The 14,915-nt window shown below is 45.2% G+C and overlaps 2 protein-coding genes across 6 annotated transcripts in view; one reads left to right on the plus strand and one right to left on the minus strand.

Moving 5' to 3' along the window:
* The window catches only part of CDIP1 (cell death inducing p53 target 1), a 31,269-nt gene that overhangs the window by 6,763 nt on the left and 9,591 nt on the right, over positions 1 to 14,915 (minus strand). The window contains exon 1 of one of the 5 annotated variants that reach the window (XM_075018417.1): positions 14,888 to 14,908. The exons of the other annotated variants lie outside the window; for them this stretch is intronic. The gene's annotated coding sequence lies outside the window, so the exon portion shown is untranslated. Of the gene's footprint in view, positions 1 to 14,887; positions 14,909 to 14,915 lie in introns of those variants that run through there. 5 annotated transcript variants of the gene reach the window in all.
* On the plus strand, positions 10,405 to 13,538 carry LOC142025727 (endogenous retrovirus group PABLB member 1 Env polyprotein-like). Its single transcript, XM_075018413.1, is given in 1 exon segment — positions 10,405 to 13,538. A coding segment is annotated over 1 exon segment (1,089 nt). The 5' UTR covers positions 10,405 to 11,890; the 3' UTR covers positions 12,980 to 13,538.

Below are 14,915 nucleotides of genomic sequence, written 5' to 3' on the forward strand. Positions count from 1 at the left end.
TGGTGGGGTATTTCTGCACTGTGTTTTCAGTGCAAGCCCGTTATCTCCCTCAAGTCTAGACTGGCGACCTGAAGCCGTGCTCGGCTGTGGCAACGGCAACCATCGCCCATGCTGGCACGCTCTCCGGGCATGCTGCTGCAATATGGAAGGGACAGCAAGCTGTGGCTGGTCTCGCTGCTCCAGCAAGCTTCACCTGCCCTGTGGCACTGCCGCAGGACTGCACAGGCACAGCTGGCCAGCCCTCGTCCTCCCCTACCGTCTCAAGGCTTGTGGTCTTTATGGGTAGCTTGGATTCAGTGTGGACACAAGGGACTAAACCACAGCTGCATGGGAGCCTACGTGCAGGCTAGGCTGGAGATTTGCTAAAGAAAACAAAAGAGAAAAGATCCAGATTCCCACCGCTTCTATTAGCCCTGCTCGGGCACAGCAGCGTGACAGACACAACGAGGACAGCATGACTCCATCACAGCCCCAAAGGCAGAAAGGGCTTGGCAAGCCCTGGCTATGGCTTTGATCCGTGCATCCTTCCCTACGGCTGGCTTTGTGCTTCCTCGTCAATCCAGGGTCTCATTCCAGGCAGCTTCTGGGTGAGGAGGGGAACAAACACGTGGCAACAGGTCTCTAGATCCCCCACAGATCAGGGCATAACTCCCAGCCCCGAAAGGTTTCCCTACATCAGTGAGCACAGCCAAAGAGCCAGTGGGGCAGCACGCAGCCCTGCGTGCAGGAACACAAGGCTTTCTAATCTGCGTCCTTCCCGTGCTCAGCAACCCCAGCTCTAGTTAATTAGGGATTGATATCCCAAAGCCCGCAGTTCCCATTACTGACAGATCCAAAACTGGTGACCACAAAGCTCTCCCAGCTGCTTACAGCAGCGATGAGAGGAGCTGACGTGTTAGGGTCCACTGCTGCCCACTGGCTGTATTTCCCTCTGCTACATCACACAGGATCACTGCAGAAAGAGTTTGGGATTCAAACATGGCAAGAGGAAAGGTCTGCCCACCCGACCTGCTCTCCAAACAGGTATGGGGGGCACCACTTGTCAAAAGCAACTGAACCATGGCATGCAGCAGGACCAGGGAACACTGCACCACCAGAACAGGTCCTAGCTGAACATATGCTAACACACCCTAAAATAGATAATTTCACAAGGAGGACAGTCACAGATAGTTTCTGCACTGCTTGGAGACCCAAAGATTTGGTCTGTTAACGCCATTTTTCCCAGACAGCAGCCGTGTGCACTTCAGGCTGCTTCCTCCCAGATTAAATCACCAAGGGTGAGACAAATCTGAGAAGGACGGACCAGATCGCTGACAAGTCTAACTCACGTGCAAACCCTGATGGTGCAGCCCTGGCCCCGTGCAGCTCTGAGTCAGCCTCACAGCACAGCTGAGATCCACTCCCACGAGCAGAAACATGGTCTGCGTTGTCCTTGCTCCTCCCGCATTTGATAACTGGAGACCCACAGCTTTGTTTTACCTATGCAAGCAGTGGCTCCAGCCACTGAGACAGGAAGCAGCATTTGTTCATACTCAGCCACGTTCAGTGATGTTGACACTTCAAAAGCTGCTACTGCACATTTTTGGAGCTCTTCCTCCACAAAAAATAACTTCCGATATTTAGAAAAGGAAAACACACACTAAAATTAAATGAGTAAGTAAGAGAAAAGGATATGGCCACTTTGCTTCATCGCACATCAAACAGACGCAAATTTCAGCTTCCAGGCTTTTGTAAATACATCTTTAAAAGCAAAGTCAAGAGCTCCAAAGAAGTTGGGCTCCCTCACTGAGGCCAGCCTCTTTCCTTTTAAAAAAGGAACAGCATTGTGGCCAACACCACCCCAGCTTTCCTGGCCCCAAGAAAGCTACCTGTGTGCCCCAGGCTTCTACCTGCTCTAGAAACAGGGAAATACTGCGGCTAGGAAGGCAGACAAATATGCGAGGTATGAGCACAAAAGCCAGATCAGATGCTGACAAAATGTTATTTGACCAAAAGCCTGTTACCCTTTAAAAGGCCTTTAGGGGTACCAAGAAGAGACTGAACCAAGCAGTGTCGGATGAGAGGTGGAAAGAGCCATACCCTGACCGTGGCAATCACAATTGCCTTCCTCCACAACGGCATTTCTGAGCAGCATCTCCAAAGCCAGCCTGGACCGGCTCTGCAGCATGTTCTCTGCGTTATACCTGTGCCACAGAGCAAGTCAGGGACGCTGCCCCCTCCACACGCATGCCCGCTCGCACGCTCGCACACAGCTTGCAGGGATGTGGCTCAACTCCCACTGCTCCTGAAAGCACCACGCGCAATCCACAGCAGACAGCTCTTACCTTGAAAGGAAAGATGGGAAAAATCCCTGCTGAAAAAGCAGTATCAGTGGTTACTTCTGCCTGTTTTTTACGCGGAACAAAAAGAAGAGATGTTTTCCCTGTGAGCGAGCCAAACTTCCCTCTCAGCCTTGCCTCTTCCCATGCGCATTTGCTGCCTCCAGCCTGCACACCATCTCCCCAGAGCCAGGAGGGAAGGAATAAACAGATGACAGTGCTGCAGCCTCCTTTAGAAAGAGGATGCCCTGGCAATCCTTGACCAGGTGGCCTGTACTCCCTCCTTTACCCCGCTGTTAACCCCAGCAGCACCTCCTCAGCTCATCATCCTGGTCCTGGGCAAGACAGCAAGAGGGCGCATGCCTACAACACACTCGCGCAAGGCGCAGATGGAAACCCAAGTTAAGGACTAACGGAAAGGTCTGTTCTTTTTCTGAGCGACTCAGCTGCATTTCCCAAAGCGCAAGCCCTTGTGCCTCCAGCGCTGCTGCCAGGGAGCGCAAACCCACCATGCAGAAACAGCCGGGCTGCTCGCAGAACAGCAGATTTCTCCCACACTTCTGCAGTCAGATTTCAGCTGCAGAAAACCGCTACTTCCAGGAGGGTCAGGCTCCTTCTTCAGTGCGGGAATGGAGAGCTCTGCTGGCAAAGCAGGACAGAAGCAGTCCTTTAAAATTAAAGACTGCTGGAGGAGAAGGTTATTCACCATTCAATCCCGCTACGTCAGACGGCCAAAGCTCCCCACTCCACTCTACAGTATGCAAATCTCTGGAGGAGCATCCCCATTGCAGTCATTTACCTTGGGACCTCAGACTTGTCATTTGACCTTCTGTGCGCCACTGTCACCCAGCAGGCAAATCAGCTAAGAGCAGGATCCTCACTGGAAGCCAGGTGCTGTGTCCAAAGCAAGATTTCTCAGGGCATTAAATACAAAGCACAATCAGATAATCTCCACGACGCAGCCCAGGCTCAGCTGTCCTCAACCAGAGATTCAATTTACTGCTTTGCGCAGCTCCTCTGTATGGATATCAGAAAAAACGGACACAAAATCCCCCTGCTTAAGACAAGGATGGTTTATCTGCAACACCCACAAAGGGTTATGTGCGGGAGGAGCGTTTGTCAGGACCTGCTGCCGCCTCTAGGATTCTCTCCAGTGCTATTCGCTTCCAGATGGGCTGACCAAGCGCTTGTTGGCTCTCCACACTGGGGCTGCAGAAACAGCGTTGCCAGGACCTGGTTAACCTGAACATTTAAAGAAAAACCAGCCAAAATTAAAAGAAAGAACTGGGGTAGCTCTTTGCTCTCTGTCGTGGGCTCCCAAGCTGCAGCACACAGCTGCAGGAAGCATCACACATCTGCAGAGCTCACCGTGCTGGTGGTGACATCTGACAAAAGCCAAGAGGGGCTGCAAAGAAGCCTGTGAGCTGCCAGCGAGGAGAGGCCATTACCCTACACTTCAAAACTGAACCCCAGCCCTTACACATTTAGGGGCACCAGGGAAGGCTCAGGCATGCACAGAGCACTCTGGACCACCGGGGCAGCTGAACACAACCCCCAAAAGACAGTTTTCTGAACACAGAGCAAGCACAGAGCAATCTGCAGCCAGGCTGCCTTGCAGGCTGCTACTGGCCCTGGGAAACACTCCCTCCCACTCAGGAGGTGCTTTCTATTCAGACGTTACCAGCTGGTGACCTGGCCTCATGAGAGAAAAGAGACTACAATAGGCCAGGTGTTCTCAAGGATGCAAAGATGCGATTTAAAAGAAACATGAAAAACAAACCTGAGTTCCTCTGCACTTTAGCAATCTGCTCCAGAGAGACTTAGATGAGAAAAGGAGGGTGCCGCAAGCCAAATCTCTGGGGAGCCAGAGAGCTTTTCCATGAGACTTTCACTGAAGTCCACAAACAGTCCAAGCTAATGCTTGATAACATCCACGGGAAAGCACCCACGGATATCAGCAACTGTTGCCTGGAGTCCTCTGCACCTACTTAATTTTTTCCCTGAGAGGATAAATACTGCATTACCTCATCCATTTGATATCTAGTTAATAATGTTAATAACATAACCTGCAATAATCTAGAGCAAGTAAACCCAAGATGTACTCCAATACTAGTGTTTTAACATAACACCAAACTTAACTGTACCACAAGAGTAGTTGTTCATTTAAACAAACAAACAAACCTCCAGCTCAAGAAGCTTAACAGCAAGCAGAAGTCCCGGAGGAGATCGGGAAGAAGCTCCACAGTTCCTTACATTAAAGACAGTCACAGCTCCATAGCTCATCTCTAATGGCAGCCCATAGCAGATGCTTAAGGACAAGTTAGGAAGCAAGTGAAGGCAGAATGACCGCCCTGTCCGTCCCTCCCACTGCCAACACTCAGGGTTTTAGAGATTAGGCAGCCTGGAGTTTCTCCATGGACCACCCTAACTCCTTTATAGCCCACCAGCTCGCAGAGCTCTGCCACAGACGGCAGTGGCAAGTTCTGCTCTTCAGTTACCTACACAAAAAAGTGTCTCCTGCTGTCACAGTCTGCTGCCTGCCCATTTCAATGGCACCTCCCAGCTCTCGCACAGAGAAGATGAATACAGGATGATTACCTACTATGTCTCACAGCACAAGTCAGGATTTTGTAGTTTCCCTTCCCAAAACTATACTAAAAATATTTCATTCTTTTATGCACCCCATTTTTTCATTACTCCCTCATTCTATAGAATTTTTTGAGAGAAAGTCAAATAATACAGCTACATCGTCGCTGAATCAAACTGATTAGATGTGTGACTTCCATTAAATAACACAGTAAGCTCCAAGGGAGGAAGAAATTAGAGTCATAGAGGATCAGCACTTTTGTGGAGATGTAGCCACATTTCAGTTTCAGAACTAATCAGAGCCCAAGAGCCTATTGATATAGAGAACAAACGTGTGCTTGTAAATCTGCTTACTCGTAAATTTCCTTAACAATTAGCCGCATAGTTGCTTGACAAGAATATAGCCTTGACTAGGTACAAGGAGGATGACCATAGATAAGGGTTGCAGGCCATTAACTCTAGCCTTAATTAGGAGTCTTGAGAAACAGGCAAAAATGTAGATAAGGAAAATGAGCAAGGACATGAGTGATAGCAGCTGGCTAGAACCCTACTGCGCAGAATCACTCAAAGGGGTCAAACAGCGGACAGGTGAGGAAGACTACGAAAGACCACCAGAGGATCTCCGAGGACCACCAGAGACCCCAATACGCCTGCGCAAAAGAGAGATAAATATGTTAATGACTTCTCGGAAAAGTAATGAATATGTAATATGTTTCTCGGAAATCTAATGAATATGCATGTAACATCTGTATTTAAGTTGTATGATTAGACTTAACGGTATGCACGATAGGTGGAGTGATCCCCCGTGCATCCAGCGCTGCCAATAAAGAATACCGACTCAATTGTTTATCCAACTTTTGAGTTAATTTCTTTGAATCAATCTGGCGACCCAGATGGGACATTCTCTGCTCGGCTGCAGGACCCGCTGAGAACAGGACTCCCTAGGGTACCCCCGGGATTTTCCCGGAGGGACTCCTCGCCTCACTCGGATCACTGCGGGAGCAGACAAGAACACCATCTGAAGGAATAAAGGTATTCTTTAAAATTTTTTGGTTGGGACCGGTCATTTGGGCTGTCCATAAGTCATAAGATTTACTTATGCAGGATGGCGTATGCCAGGTAGTTGATGCTCTTGGTATACATTTGATTTTGGTTTGATACGTGTTTGGACACTTTTGTTTCAGTATACTTGTATGCTGTTGTGCACTTTACGTGCTTTTGGTTTGGTGCCCATACATGTACTTTGATTTTTGATTTGAATTTGTTTCGGACCTTTTGGCTAGCTGAACGCGGTAAACGACCATTGGAATCGGATTACGGATACTGTTTGTGAGTTCTGAATTAACACAGTGTTGAAAACGGTGAATTGAATGAATGAGCGAATGAGAAGCAGCTGCAGAGAGTGTGTGTGAAATTCCGATCCGCAGTTTCGTAACTCTGGAAACGAATGAGGTGTGACTGACTTACTGATGATTTGGGACGTGAACTCATACATTATTATTGTAGTTATAAGTTTGAGTTTGATTGTCTTACTTGTCCTGTGTTGTTGTTGTTGGAAGAAGTTCCCTGTTTGGTGTATTATATAAATGTGGGGATATGAATGGTGTCCTCTGCATCCGGGAAACGAGTGCAGACCTGTATATATCCTAGAGTGTGTGTGGTGTAAACGAAAGTTGCAAATAGATTGTGGAGAGGATATAGAATGCCCTAAGTGTCGGGTTTGGACTTCCTGGGACAAGAGGGAGAGAGTCACGTATACAGTGGGAATAATTTGCGGTTGGGAAGATAAAAATCAGAGCAAGTAATATGGGAGGTAAACAGAGTGGTGGAATATTGAAAAAGAGCCCCTTAGGCTGTATCTTGGCACATTGGAAGGAAATAGGGGGGCCTCCAGGTGGAAATGTGGATAGAAAAACTTTGACAAAATACTGTAATCAATGGTGGCCTTTATATAAATTAGATGATGATGAAAAATGGCCCTTTAATGGGACCTTAAACTACAATACTTTGCTGCAATTGATGCTGTTTCTGAGACGGGAAGGAAAGTGGGATGAAGTAATATATGCAGATATGTTTTTCACTCTGAGAAATCATCCAGAGTGGCAGAAAAAGTGTGATATCAATTTAGCTCCACGAGACCCTCTTGTGCTAGCAATAGAAAAGGAGCAAAGAAAGAGTACGGGAAAAATGAAGAGATGCTGCTCAGCATGCAGCATAGGACAAAGATGTATAAAATTAAAGAAAAATGAAGAGAGGATGGAGGAGGACCTTGATCTCTCTTTACCTCCACCATCCTCAGAGGGAAATTCTATTGAGAACCCAGGTGCGGAGGAACCTGAGGAAAATGTAAAAACAAAAGATTTAGGTTTCACACCTATAACGGCCCGTACTCGAAGTAAGGTGGGCCCTATTATTCAGGCTCCTCTGAGACAAGCGGTGGGGGTTACTGGCCCTACTAGAATTAAGATACCATTTACAATGAATGATTTGGACTCGTGGAGAGAAATAGTAAAAGAATATCGAGATGATCCTGAAGGAGTTGCCAAGAGATTCGAGCTGATTGTTAAAAATCAGGACCCAGATTGGAAGGACATTGATTTAATGTTGGATGCCTTAACTGAAACTGAAAAACAATTAATAATAGGGAAAGCACGAACTCAAGTACAAATCCAAATTACCGCGGGGGTTTTACCCGGAACAGTAGATACCCATGTGCCAAGAACAGACCCTAACTGGGACCCTAACGATAACCATGATTACCGATTGTTGAAAAGATATCAAGAATGGATAAAAATTGGCATCGAAAATGCAGTACCAAAAGCGGTTAACTGGTCGAGTCTATATGCTGTGAAACAAGGTCAGACTGAAACTCCCACGGAGTTTCTTGACCGACTGAGAGTGGCAATGCGAAAGTATACTACTTTAGATCCTGTTTCTGAGGTGGAGAAACAACAGTTGGTTTCTCTGTTTTTGGGACAATCTTCGGAGGATATAAGGAGGAAACTCCAGAAATTAAAGGAGCCAGAGATAAGGGATTTAGAAAAGTTGATAGAGGAGGCCTGGAGGACGTATCGGAATAGAGAAGGGGAAGAGAGACGAAAAATGGGAACAGCTATTGCCGCAGCTACAATAGCTGCGTTGGGAAGACAGAACAACTCCCTTCGTGGGAGGGGTCGGGGAACTGGGAGGAGGGGAGGCTTACGCCAGCCCCTAAGATCAGACCAATGTGCTTATTGTAAAGAAACAGGTCACTGGAAAGGACAATGTCCCAAGCTGAATGGAGCACAAGCTGTTGTAGCTAATGTTACCTCTGGTCAATGAGGGGGACCGGGGGAATCCACCCTAGCGGATCCACTGGTTAAAGTTAAGCTAGGGAAAGTAGAACAAGAGGTGGATTTTCTTGTAGATACGGGAGCATCTTACTCAGTGTTAAATCAAAGGCTAATACCAGAGGATGAAGAGTTTGTGACAGTAGTGGGAGCTACCGGCCAGCAGAAAAAGGCTTATTTCCTAAAACCGCTTAAATATAAATTGGGTAAGCAAATAGGAATACATAAATTTCTGTATTTACCAGAATCCCCTAAATCCTTGTTAGGTCGTGATCTGTTAGAACAATTAGAAGCAGAGATTGTTTTTGAAAAAGGAAAAATGGAATTGAAAGTCAAGGAAGACCAACTAATAAAAATTTTAAGTTTAGCATTAATACAAACTGAATCAAAATTTGAAGTACCTCCAGAAATTGTTGATCAAGTATATCCTGGAGTCTGGGCTTCCGAGGTTCCAGGAAAAGCTAAAAATGCAGCCCCCATAGTAGTTAAATTAAAACCCGGAACAGAACCTGTCAAAATTAAACAATATCCTCTGAAATTAGATGATAGAAAAGGGATAAAGGAAATAATTGACAGGTTCTTGCAGTATGGAATATTAATTGAATGCGAATCAGAATACAATACCCCTATACTACCAGTCAAAAAGGCAGATGGAAAGAGTTATAGGTTAGTCCAAGATTTGAGAGCCATAAATAAGATTACAGAGGATATACATCCAGTAGTCGCGAATCCATATACATTGCTAACAAAACTAAAAGATAGCCAAGTTTGGTTTACCGTACTGGATTTAAAGGATGCCTTCTTTTGCCTGGCCTTAGCCACAGAAAGCCAGAATTTGTTCGCTTTTGAATGGGAAAATCCCGAGTCCGGGAGAAGAACTCAGTTAACATGGACAGTGTTACCACAAGGTTTTAAAAATAGCCCCACCATTTTTGGAAATCAGCTGGCGAAAGAGCTTGAGACTTGGATGCCTCCAGACAACGAAGGAATTCTGTTACAGTATGTAGATGATCTCTTAGTAGCTACTGAAACTAGAGAAAGTTGTATTCAATGAACTGTAAATCTTCTTAATTTCTTGGGTTTAAATGGATATCGAGTCTCTCAACAGAAAGCTCAACTGGTCCGACAGCGTGTGACCTACTTGAGACTTGAAATCTCGGGAGGACAACGAGAGCTCGGGACCGAGCGAAAAGAAGCCATTTGCCGAACCCCGGAGCCCCAAACGGTAAAAGAGCTGCGGACCTTTTTGGGAATGACAGGTTGGTGCCGCCTTTGGATATATAATTATGGACTACTAGTAAAGCCATTATATGAGTTGATAAAGAAAGACCAGTTAAAAGTGATTTGGACTGGAGAAGCACGAAACGCGTTTAAACAACTCAAACGAGAACTGATGAGAGCTCCTGCTCTGGGGCTGCCTGATGTTTCAAAACCATTCTGGCTGTTCTCTCATGAGAGACAAGGGATAGCTATGGGAGTATTAGCACAAAGACTTGGTCCCTATAAACGGGCAGTTGCTTATTTTTCCAAACAATTGGACGAAGTAAGCAAGGGATGGCCTGGTTGCCTTCGAGCCGTCGCAGCAGTTGTTATCAATATTCAAGAGGCCCGAAAGTTTACCATGGGACAGAAAATAACAGTGTTAGTCTCTCATACAGTTTCAGCGGTTTTAGAACAAAAAGGAAACCATTGGCTCTCGCCCCAGAGATTCTTAAAATACCAGGCAGTGTTAGTGGAACAGGATGATGTAGAAATTGTAGTTACTAACATTGTCAATCCAGCCTCTTTCCTTAGTGGAACTTTGAATGAACCAGTGACACATGACTGTATAGAAACAGTAGAAGCAATATATTCCAGTCGACCAGATCTTAAAAAAGAACCTCTGGAGGATGCCGAAGACTCCTGGTATACCGACGGGAGTAGTTTTATCAAGCAGGGACAACGTAAAGCAGGATACGCAATCACAACCACCCAACAGGTAATCGAATCTGAGCCTTTACCTTCCGGGACCTCAGCCCAAAAGGCGGAGATAATTGCCCTTACCCGAGCGCTGGAATTGACAAAAGGGAAAAGGATAAACATTTGGACAGATTCTAAATATGCATTTGGAGTAGTTCACGCTCACGGTGCCATTTGGAAAGAACGAGGACTGCTAACTGCTCAAAGAAAGCAAATAAAACATGCAGAAGAAATTTTGAAGCTCTTAGAAGCTGTGAAGCAACCAGAAAAGGTAGCTATCATGCATTGTCGAGGGCACCAAAAAGGAAACACAGATCCAGAAATTGGAAATCGATTGGCAGATTATGAAGCCAGGCGAGTGGCTGAGGAAGTAAGAACAGAAGCGTTATCCTTAATACCAGACGGTAAAATCCAAACTGTAAGTATAAATCAAAAACCAAATTATTCGAAAGAAGACTTAAAATTAATTGAAGATCTGGATGGTAAAGTAGAATCAGATGGGTGGGTCCGTTTAGCAGATAATCGTATAGTAATACCATCCAATCTAGTATGGACAACAGTTTTAACTGAACATAATAAAACGCATTGGGGAGCAGATACTTTATATAAGAGCCTAAATCAAAGACTAATAGGGCGTAATTTGTATACAATGGTGAAACAAATATCTCAACAGTGTGAAATTTGTTTACGTAATAACCCAAATGTAGCGAATAAAGTAAAACTGGGAATAATTGGTAAAGGAAATTATCCGGGACAACAATGGCAAATTGATTTTTCGGAACTCCCAAGAAAAGGGGGGTACCGATACTTGCTAGTCATGACTGACACTTTTTCGGGCTGGCCAGAAGCTTACCCCTGCCGAACAAACAAAGCCAGAGAAGTGACTAAGGTATTGTTAAATGAAATCATTCCTCGCTTCGGAATTCCAGCAACAATATCTTCCGATCGAGGTTCTCATTTTTGTACTAAAATAATACAACAAGTAAGTAAAACTTTACAGATAGATTGGCAGTTACATACCCCGTATAGACCACAGGCAAGTGGACAAGTTGAAAAAATGAATCACTTAATTAAACAGCAAATAGCAAAGATTGGTCAAGAGGCCAATCTAACCTGGCCCCAATCTCTTCCCCTGGCATTACTCAGAATAAGAGTAAAACCGAAAACCAAAGAAAATCTAAGCCCTTTTGAAATATTGTATGGAAGACCATATCAGTTTCGGTTTACAGGAGAGGATTTAACCCAACTGGGTACAGGATACTTGTATGACTATATGGTATCCCTCCAGAAACAATTAGAAAATATAAATAAACAGATTTTAGGAACTAGGGCTAGAGGATTAGATCAGCCAATTCATCCCTTTAAACCAGGTGATCATGTATATGTAAAGATCTTTTCAGAACAACCCCTGGAGGAGAAATGGGATGGCCCCTACCAAGTGCTGCTGACGACCTTCACCGCCGTTAAAATCAAAGAACAACCGGCCTGGATCCACTATTCGAGAGTGAAAAGGGCACCTGAGAGGCCATGGACGGTCATCCCTACAGGACCCACGGGTTTGCGATTCTTCAGATCGTGATGGTAACGGCGTTATTACTCGGTTCAAATGAAGCTCTATGGAACTTGAACTCACATTTCTCCTTGACACAAAATATTTCCCAAATCTTGAACAAAACTGACTGTTAGATATGTACTCACATGCCAGAACATAGTGGAAAGGCGATCTCGCTAATTGGTATTCCGATACCAAGCAATTACTCCTGGACCACTCTTTGGGAAAGTACCTCATGGTATACCGATGTTGATAGAATCCAGAAGTTGGAAATAATTAGTCCTGAGGCCCGGGAACCCTACTGTACATGTGTACAGAGATGCAATCCACCTATAGGATTTGGGAAAGTCGATTGTGTTAATGAAACATACGTAGGGAATCACACAGTTTGTAACAAAACCATAAATATTGAAACTTCAATTTCTGTAAATACTACCGCATGGCCCGTACCAGAAGGCAAAGGATGGTATTGGCTATGTAATGATACTGCCTGGAAGGTCTTGCCAAAAAATTGGAAAGGAACATGTACACTGGGGGCAGTGGTTCCGAATATGACTATACACAATTCTCCTCCAAAGGGATGGGTGCGAACACATTTCCGAAAAGTTAAACGAGATGTTGAGAACCCTTTGGTGAGGAGACCTACTGCCTTCCATACTTTTGCCCGATGGTTCCTTCCCTGGTTAGGAGTGAGTGAGTTAGAAAAAACTATAGTTAACATTTCGGCAGTAATAGAAAATCTTGAAAATAGAACGATCGATGCAATAAAAGCCCAACAATTGGAAATATCTAGTTTATCTCAAATTGTTCTACAAAATAGAATGACACTAGACCTACTACTAACATCTCAAGGTGGAGTATGCACAGTTATAAATACAAGTTGTTGCATGTATGTAGATCAAAGTGGAAGAATCTCCACCGATTTAGAGGAAATCTGAAAACAAACCAAAGTATTACATGAGGTGGCAAAAGATGACCTCTCGTGGGGATTTCAAGAATTGTGGGATAAATTAACATCTTGGCTACCAAATTTTAAATGGCTAAAACAAATCTTCGTAGGGATAATAATTCTAATAGTATTGGGAATAATAGTCTGTATTATGCTCAGGTGTTTTCTGTGGTGTTGCCAGAATACAACGGAAAATTATGAGAATTGGAAACGGAATAAAGTTAAACATCAAGTGGAAACCGGGAAATATTTCGTCCGGTCTCTCGAAAATAATAGAATTATATGATTGCAAAAGAATTTGCAAAAGCATAAAGAAAAGGGGGGAATGATATAGAGAACAAACGTGTGCTTGTAAATCTGCTTACTCGTAAATTTCCTTAACAATTAGCCGCATAGTTGCTTGACAAGAATATAGCCTTGACTAGGTACAAGGAGGATGACCATAGATAAGGGTTGCAGGCCATTAACTCTAGCCTTAATTAGAAGTCTTGAGAAACAGGCAAAAATGTAGATAAGGAAAATGAGCAAGGACATGAGTGATAGCAGCTGGCTAGAACCCTACTGCGCAGAATCACTCAAAGGGGTCAAACAGCGGACAGGTGAGGAAGACTACGAAAGACCACCAGAGGATCTCCGAGGACCACCAGAGACCCCAATACGCCTGCGCAAAAGAGAGATAAATATGTTAATGACTTCTCGGAAAAGTAATGAATATGTAATATGTTTCTCGGAAATCTAATGAATATGCATGTAACATCTGTATTTAAGTTGTATGATTAGACTTAACGGTATGCACGATAGGTGGAGTGATCCCCCGTGCATCCAGCGCTGCCAATAAAGAATACCGACTCAATTATTTATCCAACTTTTGAGTTAATTTCTTTGAATCACTATTCAGAATTCCCTTGCAGATTTTGCAACACAATTAAATATTTTTGAATACATTCGTGGTGATTCCAGATCCATTTTCCTTCCAAGAGATGTACAAAATATGTGTCACGGTACTGATGTTTTCTTATCCGAGGCATAGCACCAGCTTGCTATAGGACCGACTCCAGCCTCCAAGAACATTAGCATTTTCTATCCTCACAGATACCCCTGCCTTGGCGCCAGAGAAGCTGCTGACATTTAGATTTAACAGGTACAGTGTCACCTTGCTTTTTTTTTTTTCTGAGGAGTAGTGAGAAGTGCTCTATGCCACTCAATTTTATTTCAGGCCATGGCTCACTCTTTGCAAAGAAGAGTGGTTTGGGGTTAAGCAGGAGTGTGTGCGTAAGGTCTGAGATCTCTCCTGAGTCCTTCTGCCAACAAGGAGGACCCATGCACATCCAGAGATGTGTGCACGGGAGGACCTCCTCTGTGCTGAAGCCACTCATGTTATCACACCCACCTTCTTGCTCCCACGGCATGACCAGACCTTCCCATTTCCAGACCAGGACCTCTCTCGGGGTGGCCCAGGGCCCTGCTAGCGTGGGGCTTACTCGTCTCATGGCAGTTTGACAGGAGCAGGGTACCCTGCACTCCCCTGCTCCCAAGCCCAGCTCATCTGGGCTGCTCGAAGACAGATGACAACGTCCCAGCTCCCAGAGGGGGAAACCCCCTGGGTTAATCAACAGCCACCGAGTGTGCCCAGTGCTGGGTCATCTCCAGCAGCACCTCGGTGGCTCAGAGGGAGCACTGGGACGCATCCCTGAGTCACACACAGCTCTTGCCGGTCCCATTTCTCCCTCCAGTTCCAGCCAGACTTGGCTAGTTTGCACTGACTTCCCAATCCAGGGAAGTAATTTTTCTCCAAAGCATTTCATGACTTTGGTTTCACCTTGCAGCACCAAGTTCCTGCCAACCCCTTTGTAACCCCTTCCCCAAAGCTCTGTTGCTATCTGCTGAACAAAGCCACGTAATGAGCTGCTACATATCTGTCCCTCAGATCACGCCAAAAGCTACTTCCCCATGAGCCTAATTTGCCACTACTGCTTGCTCAGAGGCAACGCACAGCAGTCCTGCCAGGGGAGACAACAACGAAGACACAAAGCCACATGGTTAGCCTGGCTCACTTAAATGTAAGCAGATCTGACAAGAACATTGACCAAGATACAAATCAGCTAGCCAAGTTCAGCAAGATCTGCAATCGGGCACACAGAGCTGTATTCCCTTTGAAAACAACAGTGAAGGAAGAGAGATGATGTCCTCATACCTCTCCAGGCCACAGCTCCAGGCATCAT

This window comes from Buteo buteo, chromosome 29, assembly GCF_964188355.1.
Source record: "Buteo buteo chromosome 29, bButBut1.hap1.1, whole genome shotgun sequence".
In the NCBI taxonomy this organism is placed as follows: Eukaryota; Metazoa; Chordata; class Aves; order Accipitriformes; family Accipitridae; genus Buteo; species Buteo buteo.